This window comes from Protomyctophum bolini, assembly GCF_963924005.1.
Source record: "Protomyctophum bolini genome assembly, chromosome: 12".
Taxonomy (NCBI): domain Eukaryota; kingdom Metazoa; phylum Chordata; class Actinopteri; order Myctophiformes; family Myctophidae; genus Protomyctophum; species Protomyctophum bolini.
In genome coordinates, this window is record NC_137873.1 from 11386085 (window position 1) to 11406084 (window position 20000).

Consider the following 20000-nt stretch of genomic DNA (forward strand, 5'->3'; position numbering starts at 1 on the left):
CAGCCAAGGTGGCCCGGGGTGGTACATGGCTCTAGTTAACATTCTTCACATCGGTGGCAACGAGAAGTCGTTTTCTGCTCTTTAAAGAAATTCCTTGGGAGAAAAATAAAATAATATAACATAAAAAAGGGTGCTTGGCTGGGAGACGAGGAGATCTGATTTCCTTTTCCAAAAGTTCATGAAAAACAGACGGCCGCTCCGTATTTCACATGAGTATAGAGAACCCTTTGGTTATTTATCTTCCCATTCCTGCAGCAGTAAAGCGCGACACTCGACGTCCCTAATGGCTGGGTGTGCGGGTGACTGTACAATAGTACAGCACCCCCTCTCCTCATTCGTAACATGCACATGTATTCACACACATGCCTGTTTTGTTTGTGTGCACGCGCACGCGCGTGCGCGTGTGCGTACATGTGCGTCACCTAAAGGCCAAACACCCCCTTCCCCTTCACCCACTTATATTTTCTTAGCTGGAAGGCCAGTCTGCTGCTTCTTGTGTCAGAGAGCGAATGGTCTGAGACAGAAAGGAAAACCGCGAGGATGGTTTAATGACAAAGCTCTGATTCATTCCTCAGGTCTGGGAAACTACTTGATATTCAAAGGCTACCACTGCTGGTATGGTGCAGTTTGAATTATGTAGACCTGTTATTGTTTTACCGTCCGTCACGTTCCGTTTTCGCTAATAGAGAGCGATCAGAGAAAGTGCGAAAGGAGACGTGCACTTCCTGTAATGCGCGCATCAGGAGGACTCAGTGCCCAATCAGAAGCGCATAAGCCACACCAAACCAAACAGAACAGAACCCATGGCAGCGCTTGAGCTCGGGCCAGACCAAAAAGCATGTTTAGGTTTTTGCTCTTGAATGGGTACTTTAAATCAGCCTGTTATTCCCTTTATTATTTTTTGACTGCTGTGAGTAAATTAATATTATTTTGTTGTAGACTACTTTTATTGTCTGTTCCCAGATTTGTATTTGCTGCAAATCAGTTGCACGACTATTTGCTCTGAACTGAAATGAAATAAATTCCTCAAGCTAAACAGAAACACCCTGTGTGGTCTCTAGCCTATTTTAATCCAGTCCTGTTGAGTAAGAGGGTGACTGACAAATCTTCTTCTCCTTCTCTTCCCAGGGCGACATCCAACAGCTGCTCATCGTGGCCGACCCCCGAGCGGCATTCGACTACTGTGAACACTACAGCCCCGACTGTGAAACCCCCAACCACCATGACACCCCCCAGGCCCAGGAACCCGAAGACGAGGTCAGAGACTGGAGGGGGGTGGGGGGTGGAATGACTGGGGTGGTGTTGATGAACAGGAGTGAAGGTTGAAAGAATGGGGGAGGGCGGGATAGAGAGATAGTGGGATGGATGTTGGGAGGGTGGGAGGGAATGTGGGAGTGAAGGAGGGTAGGTAGGAGGGAGAGAGGGTGGGAGGAGGTGAGAGACAGAAGGAGGAAGAGAACAGGAAAAGGGGAAACTTTGGGTTTAAGTGGAGACGGAGCTGGAACGGTCAGGAGCAGAAGAAGAGTTTGACCCTTCGGTATGTGTCATGGACACTGTACACAGTAACATGAATAAGGGTCTAAGCTTGCACTAAAAGTTTGTTAGTCTCTTAGAAGGGTCCATGTCCACAACCTAAACATGCAGCAGTCTTTGCCAGGTAATTGGAGTAGCAGTAGGCTTGTTTTTACAAACTGCCTAAGCTAAAGAATCTCTAAAACATTGGCTACAAACTTTTTCTCTGGGCCTTAGGTTGAGTAGCATAAGAATGATTGAGCTTTGTATTGTTTTATGCACTGCTCTATTGATAGTGACGCCCTTAATCAACACTAAACCTTCAGGTTTGAGATCATCTGCTTAATTCGAGTTTTACTACCATTTGCTTCAGTGCATCGCTCCCCGCCTCAAATCTGTCAGCCAATTCTTCTAATTAAAATACAATGCTTTGTGTTGGGGGCGGGCCTGTCCTTTTCCTTTTTGTTATTTTGCTAGTTCGATTCCTTCTGCGGCTCTGACATTTTCCGTCAGTATTTCACTAAATAACTGATGAGCTCACACTGGAAACTTTTCCTTTCTCTCTGCCACGAAGTCTGAGCCCGCTTTGGAGTGGCCCCGTGATTTATATCTCTAACGAGTTCTGCAGGCTCTGTCCAGACTCCCAGGGAAATTTAAGCTTTTCCTTCCCCCCAGCTCCAATCCCAGTACCTGGAAAAGTAGACTTTAGATCCTTGACTTTGTGAAAGAAAGGAGAGAGAAACTAAAGAGTCAAAAGAGTGATTCTTTAAAAAAAAAACATCGGACTCATGTCCCAGGAAAATGTTGCTTCATCGCCATGCTTTTCCCATGCGCCAAGACAAGAAGCTTGACAATTCTAAACATACAACAGGGAGCTCTTGGACTTCACCTTGCACGGAACATTGTAAATCGAACTTATTCTCACACTGACCATTCTGTAAGTAGTTATTGAAGGAATGTTCTTCATGCTGCGTTCCAGGACACTGTAAGCGTCCCGCACATATTTATGACGGCAACACCGCCAACGAAACACCCCCAAGAAGCTCGTAGGCAGCCTAGAGCCACCACGGTCAGGGAGTGTGTGTGACGCTGACCCACCCCCAGCCCCTAAAGGTGCCCCCCTTGACCTCTGACCCCTGATCCTTTACAGTCGACAGCCACATGTCTGGAGTGGTGTTGTTGAAAGAAGAAAAGGGACTGAGGCACAGGGGGGTGGGGGGGTTTGTTTTTATGAGTGCACTTCAATATTTATGCCTTCAAAACCAAGACTTGTGGTGACGGCCTTCAGCTTGGCCAAGCACTTCAGCCCTATAAATCTCACTCTCTTTCTCTCTCTCTCTCTCTCTCTCTCTCTCTCTCTCTCAGCTCCTCTCATCACTTTCTACATCTTTCTTTGTCTGTTAGTTATTCTCATTCTCTCTCTCTCTCTCTCTCTCTCTCTCTCTCTCTCTCTCTCTCTCTCTCTCTCTCTCTCTCTCGAGAGAGATCTGGTCTGTCAGCCTGTGTTGGTCTGGCCACGCCATCGACCTCTCTCTCAGGGCCAGTGGACAGAGGCCAGGCGAGCAGGCCGGCAGGCTGTAGGCCCTTTATTATTTTTACGGCTGGAGCAGCTATCTGGGGGCCAATATTTATCCCTGCTCTATTAAGAGGAGAAATATCAGAGGGCCGGTCTGTTAACTTAATCTTCCTATCTGCTATTTTGACTGGTCCCACTCCACGTGGAAGACAATGTTAAAGGGAGCCTCAACAAACAACGGATTAGATTAGCAATGGGGTTGATCAGCTCTTGACATGGAAAGCTAAGGAAGTGTAATATGGACGGCAGCCTGTAATGGGACATTGATTATCCCATTGATTGTCCACAGATTTGCGGTTAATCAAGATGAAAGGATCTAATCAGAAGATGAGAAATCAAACGCGATGATTTATGCCGTATGTGATCATGACATAGTTAATATGCCATGTAATAGCCAAGTTGTCTTGTAATTATGCCATAAATGTGATTAAATTACACCAACACTTGTAAAATACGTGTTTTGATCATCCAATGGAATCTTGTGCAGGCCCCCCTCCAAAAAATAAATAAATAGACGGACAAATTAGACCAGGGGGCCCTATAGTTTTCACAATTCTTAACATTCAGCATCCATGCTTATGCTTGTGCGTCCTGTGGGTTTTGTGCGTTAGGCTATAGGGTATACAGTCACACCTACTTTGTTGCCATTGCGTGGCTTTCCGTGTGAAAACCATTGCAAAAAGACACATAGGCCCCTTTTCCATCAAAATAACTTTGGTTCTAGAACTGGTTCCGTTCTTAATTATTTTATGATATCACATCTGCATCTTCCAACCTGAATAGTGACACACCCACTTTGGTTCCAACTTCAGAGTAAAAAGAAGTATTTTATTTGGTTCCAGTTCCAAACCAACTTTTAGAGATCTGAACCAATTCATTTGGTACAAAATGAGGTGGGGGAAAAATAACGGAACCGGCTCAACCCCGGTGGAAAAGGGGCCAAAGTTAGGTGTGACCGTAGACCTTAGGGGTGGTTTTTTTTTTTCACTTGACAGGGATGATTTTTCGGAGGATTTTAAAGGACGCCAGTGAACAGGGACTTTGGGGCCCCTCCTTTCTCCCTCTTAATGATTTTTAATGCCCTGTCGCTGCATGCAGCCCATAACTGTTTACACGAGAACCTGCAGCGGGGAGGCTTCCATTTTAAAGGGGTCCATTAGGGAGTGCCCGGGGGCATCGTTGGCATACTGTTGGACACTGAGAGAGGAGATGAGTTTTCATTGGCACCATATTAACCTTCTAACTTCCTGTCTGAAGCAAACAGGAATATTTATGACTGTTTGCTTAGTTCCAGGCATGAGCCCCCTTTTACAGGTCATGTGAAATAAAAGCGGGGTTCTGACAGAGAGGTGGTGGTGGTTTTATGGATACAACGTACAGTACAGTAAATCCTGTGTACATTTAGCGATTTGTAACTCAAAGAGTGCACACATGGAACCAAATGGACCCTTATGGGTCCATTTACTTTTTTTTACTGTGTAGTTTGTGTAGAAATGTTGATTTCTACAAAAGAATATCCAGGACACTGGGCCTTGGGATTTATGCTTGGGATTTAGGCCAGTAATTAAAGCTGCAATCCGGGAAACATAAGCAATAAACAAACAAACAAACAAAATAACATTATTTTTACTAACCAATCTGTATGGTATGAAGTATGTTAATATATAACTTAATTAGTACATCTGCAGTGGTTGGAGGTGGTCTCCCCACTCTTCCATTGACGCCAGGGCCTATAATATACATACACTAGACATTTATACCCTGGCGTAGACACCTAGTGGTAGACTGGTAGAGGTTTGGTCTCTTGTTGAAAAACTTGAGTTCCAATCACAGATAGGACATAACGGATTTCAGCTTTAACATGGCCATGTAAATGATCATGTACTAAATGTCTTTTTAGAAGACATTGTACTGTGATATTTACATGCTTTGCACCGTGTGTTCCTTCCTTTGTCTTCCTGTAGTACACTAACTATGACTACGGAGAGTTCTATGACTACAGTGAAGGAGGCGTGGCCACTGAAATCCCCCCTACCGAAGCAACCAAGACTGAGGTAACGTATACACTCACTGTTAACGATGCTGGGTTTCACTTTAACTCTGAGGGTGTGATACTAACTCTCAACGTTAAATCAACACTCCGGATCTGACAGTGCCCTGTACTAATAAACGGATCCATAGGACCACGTTGTGAATGGCACACACTGGCATGACACACGCACGCACACACGCTTTTTGTGTGGCGGATGTCATGATGGTTCATTTCATCGTTTCCTTGCCCCTTGTCAGTCATTTAATTCATGACTTCTGTGCGGTATGGTAACCAGGGTTAACCAATGCCAGGTTGGAGAAGAAGAGAAGTGCTGTATAGACAAAACTCAGCATTGTGATGCGTTGTTGTCTTTGTGATTTCAGACCAACGTGGGAGGAGAGTATTACACCGGTGAGTACGACTATGGGACCGGAGTGGACGGCAGCCCCCCTGAGACCCCCACCGACACCACGGGACCCGGCACGGTAAATGTCCCATAATAACCCATTCTGACCTGAGATCAGATTCTAAAAATGTCTTCTATATCCTATGCTGACAATTTTCTGAAAAAGCTACGTTTCTATGTCAGTCGTTCTTCGATTAAAAAAAAAATAACAGACCTACAAGCTCGTAGTGCGCCACTCGGTGGTGCGCTATGAGCTTGTAGATCTGCTATTTTTCAATAGCTAAAGCATAACATAATGCTAACACCAAAAGGGGTTCCCGCCCCAAAATGGGATAATAATATTACTTGTTGATCCCACAAATACAAGGTCCATTCTCGTTCCAGAGAAGTCAAATCAAATCATGTGCAGACTTTCCCCAACAAATAAGTTGCAATAATATTTAACATTGAGTTCTTTGTTCATCTAACATTTCCTACATTGCATTTTAGCCAGGAATATAGTTTTGGGACAAATGAAAAATCTGCATCACTTCTGAGGGAGCTATCTGGTATCAGAAACACATTCAAGTCATTGTGGAACAATGCCCGGGTAGCTCATTCAGCAGGGAGTTTGCTTTTGGAAGTTCTGGAGTCGATCCCAGGCACTGGCAGCTCAGCATTTGAACAGCATGGCTTGGGTAACTAAGACTTGGAACTGATAGTAGCCTACTGCAGGTGGTCTGGTCTAGTGCATTGTAAAGGCGATAATCTCCCTCATTGCTCAGTTGCCTTTTAACTGACAATAAGCCACTCCGACCAATTTACTCACAAGGAATTAGCCTTGACTTAGGGTGCCTTCACAGTCTAATCTAATTAAACACCATGGCAGGTGTACAACCTTACTGTCATACCAACTCATTCACTGACTGAAGTAATGCCAGACCGAGGTTGTAAATATGAAATGATGAAGTCAGTCTTCTTCAGTCTCGCCTGCATCTCATCAGCAGAGAACGGGGCATATTAAGGATTAATATGATCACGTGCACACAGAATGGCCAAGCATCAGATGATGTCATATCAACAGTATTTGACCTCCTCTCTCAATACACTTGATACCAGTGATTCTCAAACGTTTTAATTTCAAGGACCCTCGTAACTCTGAGAATGTACAAATGGACAAGGATGGAATGGAAGGGAACCCCATGTCGCAAGGAACCCTGAGGCTCCCTGACAACTACCATTGCCATATACAGTGCAGTGTAGTGCCTTCACAGCCATACACAGCCTATGTGCAATCGATGGGTATTATGACAAAAAAAGGTTGACCTACCTACCGTATGTCTAGAACAATAGCATTGGACGCTAGCTTGAAAATCATCTGGGTTCTTGAATGAGGTGGTATTGGAATGATGAGACTTCGTGCAGACTAGGGTAAGCACCGAAGCAGCAATATTTATTTTATATTTATATAGAATATTTATGCGGCAGAGACAATATTCTTCTACTGACCCCACTGGGCTATACATCCTCAAAAAATGCCCCACAAAAAACAAAAACGATTTTTATCATTTATTTGACATTTGCAAATAGAAATCCTCAATGACCACAAAAAAAATGTTTTTTAGCCCATGACCATCTCCTCCTGAAGGTGGAAACCCCTCAACAAGGCCTCTCTCTCTGAGGCCAACCTGTTTACTTGACATCTTGATTTTCATCAGAAAACCCGTCCCCATCAATACAACCTGGAACACAACCAAACCAGGAAAACTGTGTCCTTTAATGAGCCATGACCAATGGAAGATCAGCAGACGGGCGAACCCCCCACCCCCCATACCCCTCTGCTTCTCCCTCGTATCCTAAATTTGGCAGATCCTGTCTTAATTTGTGCTAAACCATCACATAAACCAGGAAATAATGAGGAACATTTGAGGGTTAAACCAAAACAATATGGCTGCATGCACGTTGCCAGCCGAACGTCTGCCTCTTATGATGTACCTTGAGGTGGATAACACGCTGTAACCGAGACACATGCGTTCAGCGGGAGAGACAAGCCAGAGAGCTAACCAGTAGAATGTGTCCTGTCGCTTTGCCTGCGTAAGAACAACAGCTATCATGTCCTGAGATCAGTGGCTGGGGGGGAGAAGTACCTTGATTTATTTCTTTAAAAAGAAGTAGCAATACCATGATGTAGAAATACGCAACTAACTAAATAAAAGGCCTGTATTTCTTCCTTTTACTTGAGTTAAATACAAAAGGATTGGCATCAAAATAATACTATACCAGAAGTACAAGTTCTCCCGAAATGGGTCAATCTGAGCTACAACTGAGCTTGTAGATCGTCTATTTTCGAATACAAGAATTATAAAATAGCACAACAATTTGTTCGTGTATGTTTTGTAATAATAATCTAAATCTGCAAAGTAACTAGTAACTAAAGTTTTTAAATAATTGTAGTGGAGTGAAAAGTACAATATTTGCCTCTGAGATGTAGTGCAGTAGAAATATAAAGCATTGGAAAAAGTATATTCTCAAGTAAAGTAAACGTACCTCAAAATAATGTAACCTAACATGGAACAGTACATTATGTGCCGTTTGGTGGCTGCTTTAATCCGTGAGTTCATAAATGTTTGGTCTGGGTGGCCGCTGGGGGATCAAAACCATGTTTTTTGCGCAGATCTATTTTTAATGCCCCCTTTTAATGCCCATAAAGTGACAAAAATTATGTATGGTTCCAATCTGACAGCTTCTGAGCCAAACGTAATAGTTGCTTAGACTTGGAGCAAGTCATTAGTCAATCATTATAGTTTGCCTCATGTGCCATCTGGTGTAAAGTACAGTATTCCTTCAAAATGTCATATCTTAATCCACTTGAACCCTAGTATCTGGGTGGAGGGGGCGGGATAAAGATCAGATCTACAAGCTCACACAACACATTGCGCAGTGACTCGTGAGCTTGTAGATTGGCTATTTTTAGCTAGGGAACAAAAGCAGACCAAGCACAGAGCCAACTCACTATCGAGGGTTTAAGGGCTTAATGCCTCAACTTTCTTACAGAATTATTGAGTTACAGCTTCTTGACATTGCGGCAGCAAGACAAAGTAGGAGAGAGAGAAAAAAAACTAAGCCAAGTCACAAAATAAATAATAAATGACTAAATAACTAAAACATGACACAATAATGTGTAGCACACAGCGAGGGGAATTTGTAAGGTGGTACAGAACACATTTCCAAAGAAGACCCCCTACTTTTTATAGAGAAAAATGCCCCCTTAATGTTTCCTTAAAAAAGGTTGCTGGGTGGGGTTAGAACACATAACCCCGGTGATGTTAGTGATGTATACCAGCCACTATGCAGGACAAGGAAAAGTCTCAACATTCTTGGACTCGCTTCAACTGCTGTTGATAATTATGCTATTCAAAAAGGTTCCCTGTGGTGTGGAAGTTTTAACAGTCCCACATGGATGTAGCTGTAGATTGTGAATCAATGGTTACAGAGTCGTAGAAAATAGACATCGTGGTATACATGTGATGCACACTGATTATAACTTTATAAGCAGTGACTTAAAATCCAAAGAAGCGAGCTTGGGACTGAAATATCGCCGGTTTGATTTGAAGCCATAAACAATCATTATCATGACCCCGTTGGCCTGTTTGGAACATGGAAGAACGCAGCCAGTTGTCACGAATCAAGATTTAATTTCCTTTGATGACTAATGACTAATGATGACACAGTAACCTGATATCATGTTTATTGTTAAACATGTGTGTGATCTGTTACTATTTAAGTGTCTCTTTTCTAAAGTGTACTTTCAGAATGAATGTGGTATGCTCTGCAATGATTTAGAATCTTATTCTCAGTAGGAACGTTGTTATACTCTACAATGAATGATTAACTACGTTATGATTTAAAGTATGAATGTTGGCTATGATTCACTGATATATTGCATCTCCTTGCTTTAATAATGTCCACATCCATCTGTTTGGGATAACACAGTCGCAGTTACTTTTCTACAAAACCCATTCTTTGCCTTTTCTTTTTGTTGAGAACTGACATACATTTTGTGTTACTCCCAACCAGATACACACAGATTAGTTGAAAATGGAAGAAAAATTCCTATGGGAAATTTCAAGTCTAATAACTAATTTTTACTTTGTCATATGACCGTGTCCAGTGCCAAAAAATAGCAGCTCTACATGCTCACAGCATATCGCATCGCCAACACGTTGTGATATTGTAGAGCTATTTTCGGCGCTGACACCGTCGTACGACGAAGTAAAAGAACAGGCTTTAAATCTAATCGTTTGGCATAGTTAAACATCTTCACCGATGCTTTAACTGTGAATCATGACAACAAAACCATGTGAAAGTGTGAAGCTATTCACATGTTTTGATCTCACTAACCCTGACCTCCATGTTCCCATCCTCCCCTCCCCTCCCCTCCCCTGCCGCATCGCCGCCTCATCGCACCACTTGGATCCAATCCCAGAACTACGAAGAGGAAGAAATTGTGGAGGATTACATCACCGGAGTGGAGCAGGTGGGGGCTGAAACTACCTCTGCCCCGGAGACGGCTGCCCCCGTCGACACGGGCAAAACCAACGTGGACCCCGGGACCGACGCGTACGAATTTAAGGAATACGACGTGAAGGAATACGACACAACAGCGCTGGACAAGAAGCAGTACGAGTACGGCGATTACGGCGACTATGGAACCGGAGCCGCCGACGCTAAGCCCACCGCCTCGGTGTACGAGGACGAGTTGCCAGCTGAGGTCGACTTCAGGGAAAGCAACGTAAGTGGCGGTGTTGTAGGGCAGTGGCTCTGCAACTGTTGTCATGATAAGGACTCCCAAATGTATATGTATTTTATTAGCCTGTGGACCCCCCTGCCCCATCTGAAATATTTTGTGCCAGGAATCTGGATCCGCTTTATTGTCAGAGTCAACTTTATTGTCAGAGAGGGAAAAGAAAAAAGGGCCCTTACAAGATTCGTGTTGTTAAAATGTGTTGTCTTTTTTCGCAGCTCACAAGCTCACAGCTGGTCACGATTTGACGTCTTGTGAACCTGTAGATCGACTATTTTCAAATATTAGCCAATATTACAGGATATAGGCTTAAAGTGGTTAAACGGAAACCTACTGAGGGACCCCTGAGGGGAACCCGGACCCCACTTTGAGAAGCACTGATGTAAGGGGGGGGGTCACTGCAGGAATGTGAAATCCTGAGTGTCCATGTGACTCTGCTGTAGTGGAGATAGTGGAGAGCTGCCCTGGATGTTTGTACTGACCTTTTAGTTTGTTGATGCTTAATGGTGACTGGATGTATAGCTGAGGGCATTCCGTGCAAGCACACACACGCACCTAAGCACACACGCATCTAAACACACACGCACCTACACACACGCGCCTAAGCACACACACACACACACACACACACACACACACACACACACACACACACACACACACACACCTAAGCATAAATGCAAGCAAACTCACTCTCACACACACACACACACACACACACACACACACACACACACACACACACACACACACACACACACACACACACACACATACACACACACACACACACACACACACGTGCACACTCACTCTCACTCACACACACACTCTCCCTCACACACAGTCAGTCACAAACACTTTTATCTCTATCTCATCTCCATATAAATAAACAGATGTTGACTCACCCACAGAGGCACGGACACAAATCAACATAGACACACACACACACACACACACACACACACACACACACGCACGCACACGCGCACGCACACAGTGACAGTCACTCACAAACACTTTTATCTCTATCTGATCTTCATACAAATAAACAGATGTTGACACAGCTGTCACAATTGACACCCCCTCCCCGACCTCTCAACCCCATCGACCCCCCTCTCATCCATCCATCCATCCATCCATCCATCCAATCCACATTATCCGAGCCCAAATGATGACATAGCAACAAAAAAATAATCTCATGGTAATTCCATGGAAAAAAATACAAATTAAATAAAAGATTCAAACATCTTCAAACCACGGATCGACGAGTCATCCCAGCCCGCCGCATGGCCTGGCTAACCGCAGCCCCCACCCCCCAACACCCCCCCCCTCCTCGGCCCCGGCCCCCCTCAGGCTCCTCCAGTCTCATAGAGGCAGGAAGCAGCCTGATCCCCCCGTCTGGATGTGGTCTGTCCCCCGTCTGTCTGAGTTGGTCCTGCACTGCACTTATACAGAACCACTTCAGATCTGTTCTATCTGGGTATGTCATTATAGGTCGAAATTGTCCGAATTGTTTTTTTTTTTTTTAAAGATAGGACAACACAGACAAACACTTTCTATTAAGCCGAAGCCCTAACCCAAGCTCACAAGCGTGACGTGCTGTGAATTTGTAGATCGCCCTATTTTCACCAGTCATTGGACGACTAAGTATAGTCTTAAAAGATTCTTCTAAAATTAATCTGTATGGTAGAGTATGTCAACACAGCTGTGGTGGTTGCAGCTGGTTGGTCCCCCTGCTCTTCTATTGAGACACGTATATCCTGTGGGTGGGTAGGACCACTACTGGTTGACAAGTGGTACTGCATGAAACCCAATACATTATGCTCTCAGTTTTCTTGGCCAATGGCGCTAAAGGGATAGCAGCCTTAAAGGACCACTTCACCACTTTTCAGCCTATCTTCATATAATTGGACCTCACTAATTAGTCTATGACTATTTAGTCTGTCTCATAGGAGGGCTGTAGGCAGTTCAGAAACCCGTCCACCAGTGACATCATCAATGGGGAATGCAAAAATAGAAGCCATCGTTCTCAAAATAATACAATATGTATTTTTTTTATGTGCCTAACGATGATGTCACTGGTGGACGGGTTTCTGAATTGCCCACAGCCCTCTTTCGAGACACAGACTGAGTAGATTTCTCTTTTGCTATTGAGTACCAATTACAGGAAGATAGGTTGAAAAGTGGTGAAGTGGTTATGACATGGAAGTTACGGACTGCAGCTTTAAGTGGATAATGGACAATTGAAGAGAGGTTTCTTCTCATTGGCTATCCTCAGTATAATGTCGGGGGAGGGTGTTTTAGACCACTGTAGGTGGTTAGTGAATTCCTCTTGTGTGAAGTCACTGTATGGATAGTGTCAGGTAACGACCTCTCACATTTACGCACAGTTGGGGTCGCTTCTTTTTCCCCCTTATTTTTCTGTTTTTTTTTTTCCTTTTTGTTAAATTGCTGGCTTGCTGTAAACTTAATAAATAGGAGTCAGTCCAAAGTCTAAATTATAGCTTCTTACAAAATGGTAAGAATGTGTTTTTCTTATGTTTTATGTTTTTTTAATGAACGGTAAAAAGTTCTATACTCTGTTCAAGCATGCATGGTCATGGTGCTAGTAAGGATTCTGCAGCGGTTATCTGTTTTATAATAAGTGACCTCTGTAAAAGAAAGGAGACACCCATCTGGGCAGAGCGGCCATTGCTTGTCTCCTGGTGTTACCTCATGCGGTCAGTGGTTCCTACAGTATAACCGTGGGTGCCTCGCCCCCCACCTACAAAGGAGAAAGGCTGAGTCATCACTAATACCTGCTCTCTGTGTTCTCCATAGGTGGGTGGAGGCAGCTACCAGGGGGAGAAAGGGGAGAAAGGTGAACCCGCCATCATTGAGCCTGTAAGTGGCCACATTATGGTACAACGTTGACATATAACACACAATGATGTGGTTATAAATGTATTGTTCATGTTCCTGTTCTTTTTTTTAATATATTGATCAAGTCTAGTTGTCTAGTCTGTCAGGCTGTATATGCCATGTCTACCTACCTACCTTCCCGACCTACATGTCTGTCTGTCTATCAATATGTCAGTATCAAGCTGTCAGTCCACCTGTTTTTCTTTGTCTGTCAAGACACTGACATTTCTTTTACAGAACGCTTTGCCTAGTCCAAAGAAAAGGATCTATAACAGTCGCATGCAGTGATTTATATACAAGCCCATAAAGAGCCCATATCAAATTATTTGCATATTAGGGTCCAGTTAGAGCCCTTATTTTATTGGTACATTGTAAGTCGGATGTGTGTCGTTCACACAACAGAGGGTCAACCATACTAGATTTGGGGCCCTAGCTTCCTGTATTTCTCCATTTCAACCAGAACAATAAAAAGGCCTGCAGACACAAGACCACAGCCGCCCACACATGGGTGGGAATTCTAAGCCATGCCCATTGTAGCTTAATCCTGGTCACGTTCCCCTTTTTCTTTTCTTGGGATAAGTGAGATAAAGAGCACACATCGTGGCAGACAAACAACTGGTTCCCTACAGAAAATGTCACAGCACTTTGGTTCTCAGAGTCACCGTCATATATAGTTTGCCGGCTAAACGACAAGCAACTGAAATAGCAGCTGTACTTAAAGCATCTCCGCTCCCGCTCCACCTCTCTACGCAACACCACCACCACCCTACTACCACCCTCACCACCTTAGCTTCCCGTCAGTGTGATGTGACCACACGCACGTTATAGCTGTATTATATACGCCTGCCACATACACACTGAAGGGCCGTTAACTGCAGCTTGTATCTATAAGTAAACTCTTTAGGATCAAACTCAAACATCCCTCAACAGCTCTCTGGGCTCCCAAAAGTCTGTTTTTTTCCCCCCCTCTTTCTTTCCATTCTCTCGTTGCCTGTAGATTTACTGCCTGCCCCTAAATGCTACTGTATCCCCCCCCCCCCCCCCCTTTCCCCTTTTTGCAGGGGATGCTTATAGAAGGACCCCAAGGACTGCCTGGCCAAGCAGTGAGTATCACGTTCTGCCTTCCTTCTGCCTGGTTTCCACACATGTAGAACAGCTAGAAACTGTGCGTGTTTGGGGGGGTTTGAGGGTCTTTATGGAAAGAGCGTCAGTGCCGCTCAGCTGTGAAGCTTGAGTTGAGAGAGACAGTGAGAAGTAAGTGTGTGTGTGTGTGTGTGTGTGTGTGTGTGTGTGTGTGTGTGTGTGTGTGTGTGTGCGTGTGTGGCGGGGGATCGGCTGGGCTGTGGTTTGTGATATTGCTGAGTTAAGTCTGTGTGATTCTGCGTGTGGTTTCAGGGTCTCCCCGGTAACCCAGGCCTGCAGGGCTCCCAAGGTCCCCACGGAGATCATGGCGAGAGGGTAAGTGAGAGCCTTTTCAAGAGCCATTTCCAGATGTTTCTGAAAAAGCCATGTTGTCACCAAACTCGGTACCCACCAGTAATGTTATTGAATGCCCTGCTACCATTCATACAGTGCATTCATTACCCTACACGCAACCAGTCTTAAATACCTTCCGTCATAGCCTGATATGAGCCAAGCGCAATTGCAGTGGCCCGATGAGAAGACAAAACATAGCCCAAATTACTCATAATAAGAATGACAGACCTCCAGAATAATGGCTCTAATATTTTTTTCCCCCCGTGGACCATAATTGATGCAAAATGTACCAAGAAAATACCCAAATTTATGATGTTAAAATGAGCCATCCATCTCGCTCTGGATATTAGGAGAGTCAGCAGAGAGTCAGCAGAGAACAGTGCTTCTGTTGTTATCCCACTGTCTTCTCCTTCGTTGGCAGGCGGCGGAGTAGAGCCCCGACGCCCACAAAATAAGTATTGCAATTGGACACAGCTTGCTACTGCAGCGTATACGCGACGCCAAGGAACCAGATATGCCCATAAACTGTCAATACCCAAAACACAGCGAGCGAGACACACAGTCACATTGTTATCTCACATACTTGTGCATTCTGAACTCCTCGTCTCTCTCTCTCTCTCTCGCGTGCTGTGGGATTATGCTCATTTAGTTGATTGATTGTAGGGCGCCGAGTAAGTACCCGTCCCCCATGTGCACGGAGCTGGATCCCAGTTTGTTTTTGTCTCAACTGTGGCAACCCACGTTGCCAATATTCCTACACACTGCCCTCCCCTCCTACTTCCTTCCCCCAAAAAAACATACATTTTGTAACCAGTGATCATATCATTTAGAGAAATGAGCTTGAATCCAATAGACAGTCTATGTTCCCATAGACAGCATAAGCCAGCAGAACTTTCACTTCAGTTTTATTTTTCATCACACCTGAATTGGAGTGTTACGAGTGCGTAGAGAACACTGTTGTGAACTGTAATCAATTTATATTAAATAACTCGTCAAAAGGCGATCTTGGCATTGGTGTTTGGACCAGAAGGCATCAAAAGGTGATCTTGGCGGTAAAAGAGTTAAAAATCCATAGACTTGGCTGGCATATGACATATGCCAGCCAAGCACTAGCGACCTTCAAAAAGTGTGAGATGTTTGCTTCTCAAGGCGTGTCAAGCCTGCATGTATAACGACGCCTCCATGGCTTTCATTGGCTACATTGTCCGCCCGTTTTTCTGTTTTCATTCTGTCGGCACCTAGCTAGGCCGCTAATGTGTGTCATTTGGAAAGAAGTGATGAAATATTCCATCCACCGCGGCTTGCCAACTCAGACCTTAATTGACATCGGCGTGCGAGGCCATCGGCTGCTTGGCGCAGGCCGGGCACACACTCTCCTACCCACACACTCGCCCAACACACACACACATTCGCCTGCCGGCTACCCCAGGCACGCCTCACGAGCATCAAGGTCTCAAGGCCTCACTGTGTCTGCTTTGTTGTCAAGAGACAAGAAAACACACCGCCATAGGGGTGTGGTTTGCAATATTTACTGGTGTAAAAGATGAGTGTGTCAAGCCGAGGTCCCCCTGGTTCTCACACGCACGCACGCACGCACGCACGCACACCCACGCACACACACACCATCAACCTACAAGTTTCAAGACACTTTAGATAAAAGCAGATAGCCTATATAACCCATCCTAAAATCCTGTATCTGCAGTATCTCCGTGAGCAGTGGGTGGCGCTGTGTTTTACCATGTATGACACGGCAGTGACGAGAGACAGGCAGCGGGGACACTCGAGACGTGGCAACAATTCTCTATCCGGCAGTCTGACAGTTTAATGTGCAGTGGTGGAAAAAGTACTCAACTATTTTACTTAAGTAAAAGTATCAATAGGCTACTGCAATATAGAATACTCTGCTACAAGTAAACGTCCAGAATTCCGAATGTACTTGTAGTGATTCCAAAAGTATTGGCATCAAAATGTGCATATAGTACCAAAAGTAAAAAGTACTCATTATGCAGAATGTCCCATTTCAAGGTTTCAAATTTCAAATTATATTTCAATTTCAAATTATACAAATCTTTTGAAAATAGCAGATCTACAAGCTCACAATGTGATGCGACACGTTGTGAGCTTGTAGATCGGCTATTTTCAAATGTATAGGGCTGAAGTGGTTAGTGTATGTTTTGTTTTGTAATAATAATCAAATGTACAAATGAACTAGTAGTGGAGTATATTTGAAACCAAGATGTAGTGGAGTAGAAGTAAAAGTATTGGAATTTGTAAATAGTCAAATACAAAAACCCCAAAATTGTACAGTACAGTAAAGTACTTTCCACCACTGTGCGTGACGAGCCTACTAAAAGACATCCTGGCTTCTCTGATATTTCAGAGATGCAGCTTTACGATGGTCGGGTTTGACTCATATTGTGGGACCAGTCTAAACCACCGTTTTACCATCTGTTTGCACTAACTGACATCCCTCCTGCAGCCCAACGGCCATGCAGGGGCACTTACTGCTGATTCGCTGACTACCAATACTGCGTTTTATGAATCCAGCTCGATGCCGTCCTGCAATTAAGTGGCTGGCTTACGATGCGAAACCCGTGCTCTGTTGTTGTTCCGCTTTGTTAGCGCTGGAAGGCGGTTTATGACAGTGACCGGTCTCGCCGGATATTACGGCGATCTGGTCAAACAGCGGGACGCTGTGTGCTCTACCAATATGCCCCGAGGCTCTGCTACTTGGACTAGCGACAAGAAGCCACCTGTGGAAAGTAGGGCGTGTACCTGTAACTCACTTTTTTCCCTTGTTAGCTACTTAAAGTGCGGCCAGGTTACACCTGTTACTTTTTGTGGGGAATGAACCACAACAACACATGCCCACACAGCGTAGCACCTGCATAACTGCATTACCATTCAGAACAAGAATAATCATCTCTATGTCTCTCTCTTTCCCAGGGTCCTCCCGGGCGTCCCGGCCTTCCCGGTTCAGACGGTGTACCTGGTCCTCCAGGTACAATTCTGATGCTGCCGGTAAGTCCAGTTCTGGCCCACACCACAACCATCCACCCACCCACTCAACGACCTTCCATCCACCCACTCAACCATCCATGCACCCACCCACTCAACGACCATCCACCCACCCACTCAACCATCCATGCACCCACCCACTCAACGACCATCCACCCACCCACTCAACCATCCACCCACCCACTCAACGACCTTCCACCCACCCACTCAACCATCCATGCACCCACCCACTCAACGACCATCCACCCACCCACTCAACCATCCATGCACCCACCCACTCAACGACCATCCACCCACCCACTCAACCATCCACCCACCCACTCAACGACCTTCCACCCACCCACTCAACCATCCATGCACCCACCCACTCAACGACCATCCACCCACCCACTCAACCATCCATGCACCCACCCACTCAACGACCATCCACCCACCCACTCAACCATCCATGCACCCACCCACTCAACGACCATCCACCCACCCACTCAACCATCCACCCACTCAACCATCCACCCACCCACTCAACCATCCACCCACCCACTCAACGACCTTCCATCCACCCTCCCACTCAACGACCTTCCACCCACCCACTCAACCATCCATGCACCCACCCACTCAACGACCTTCCACCCACCCACTCAACCATCCACCCACCCACTCAACGACCTTCCACCCACCCACTCAACCATCCATGCACCCACCCACTCAACGACCATCCACCCACCCACTCAACCATCCATGCACCCACCCACTCAACGACCATCCACCCACCCACTCAACCATCCACCCACTCAACCATCCACCCACCCACTCAACCATCCACCCACCCACTCAACGACCTTCCATCCACCCTCCCACTCAACGACCTTCCACCCACCCACTCAACCATCCACCCACCCACTCAACGACCATCCACCCACCCACTCAACCATCCACCCACCCACTCAACGACCTTCCACCCACCCACCCACTCAACGACCTTCCACCCACCCACCCACCCACTCAACGACCTTCCACCCACCCACCCACTCAACGACCTTCCACCCACCCACCCACCCACTCAACGACCTTACATCCACCCACTCACCCTCCCACCCACCCACAACCTTCCATCCACCCACTCACAATCCCACCAAGAAACTTCCATCCACCCACCCACTCACTCAACGACCTTCCATCCACCCACTCAACCTCCCGCCCACCCACCCACCCATGACCTTCCATCCACCCACTCACCCTCCCACCCACTCAACGACCTCCCACCCACTCACTCACCCGGCCGAGCTGTCGGTCCGTCACACAGTTCCCTCACATCCTAGCTCAGTTCCTCTGCCACTAGAAGAGAAGCGCAAGGCGAGCTCATTTAATTTTAGACCAGTTAAAGTCATAGTGACAGCATCACCAGCAGGCCAAAGTATCTCTACCGCTCTTATTTGCCCGAGTCACAAATCACCTGCCTTGTAAATGTCAGCGTGGCGCAATGGAGTGGAACAAGTGATGGAGGCCATGGAAGGCTTTGCGACACCTAATAATTGTGTGTGTGTGTGTGTGTGTGTGTGTGTGTGTGTGTGTGTGTGTGTGTGTGTGTGTGTGTGTGTGTGTGTGTGTGTGTGTGTGTGTGTGTGTGTGTGTGTTCTAACACTGTGTCACTTGTAAAGCTGTCACTGTGCCACGCGGGCAGGCATGCGCATACACATATAGGAAGACATACATATGGGAACGTGTAGTACACACGCATAAACGCATACACACAACTGCCCCCGGGACTGCACGCACGCACGCACGCACGCACACACACACACACACACACACACACACACACACTCACTGGGGGAGGTGTAAGCCAACAGGAGTCGTCTCCTGCTCTGTCAAACCCAGACAACTCCATTTGTTTCTATTTGTGTTTCCTCTGGTCGTGGCTGACAGTTCCGTGCGGGAGGAGAGGCGCATAAGGGACCTGTGGTGACGGCTCAGGAGGCCCAGGCGCAGGCTATTCTGGCTCAGGCCAGGGTAAGTATATATAATGCACCGTAATGTGCTGTACTATACGTCTATGATGAATGGCTTCACCACCGGTGCACGCCGCTCCGCGCCGGTCGTTAGCTGCCGCTCATTTCTCTCTGCCCACTTTGGCACACAGTGTCGTCAGTGCGACTGCCATGCGGTTTGGGTTCAGCAAACCGCAAAGCCAGCAAAGCCAGCCGTCATGCTAGTGTTGATTTTGACAGCAAAGGTTGCTAGTTTTAGTCAGTCTTTTGAATAAAATTCCATTTAGTTTGAAATTTTATTTTTT

At 45.8% G+C, this 20000-nt stretch overlaps 1 protein-coding gene across 1 annotated transcript in view; it reads left to right on the forward strand.

Moving 5' to 3' along the window:
* The window catches only part of col11a1b (collagen, type XI, alpha 1b), a 121632-nt gene that overhangs the window by 28822 nt on the left and 72810 nt on the right, over positions 1–20000 (forward strand). Inside the window, exons 5-13 of the mRNA XM_080777961.1 lie at positions 1129–1257; positions 5053–5142; positions 5504–5605; positions 9992–10297; positions 13133–13195; positions 14275–14316; positions 14609–14671; positions 17636–17710; positions 19634–19717. Of these exons, the coding sequence (XP_080634087.1) occupies positions 1129–1257; positions 5053–5142; positions 5504–5605; positions 9992–10297; positions 13133–13195; positions 14275–14316; positions 14609–14671; positions 17636–17710; positions 19634–19717 (954 nt within the window). The remainder of the gene's footprint in view (positions 1–1128; positions 1258–5052; positions 5143–5503; positions 5606–9991; positions 10298–13132; positions 13196–14274; positions 14317–14608; positions 14672–17635; positions 17711–19633; positions 19718–20000) is intronic.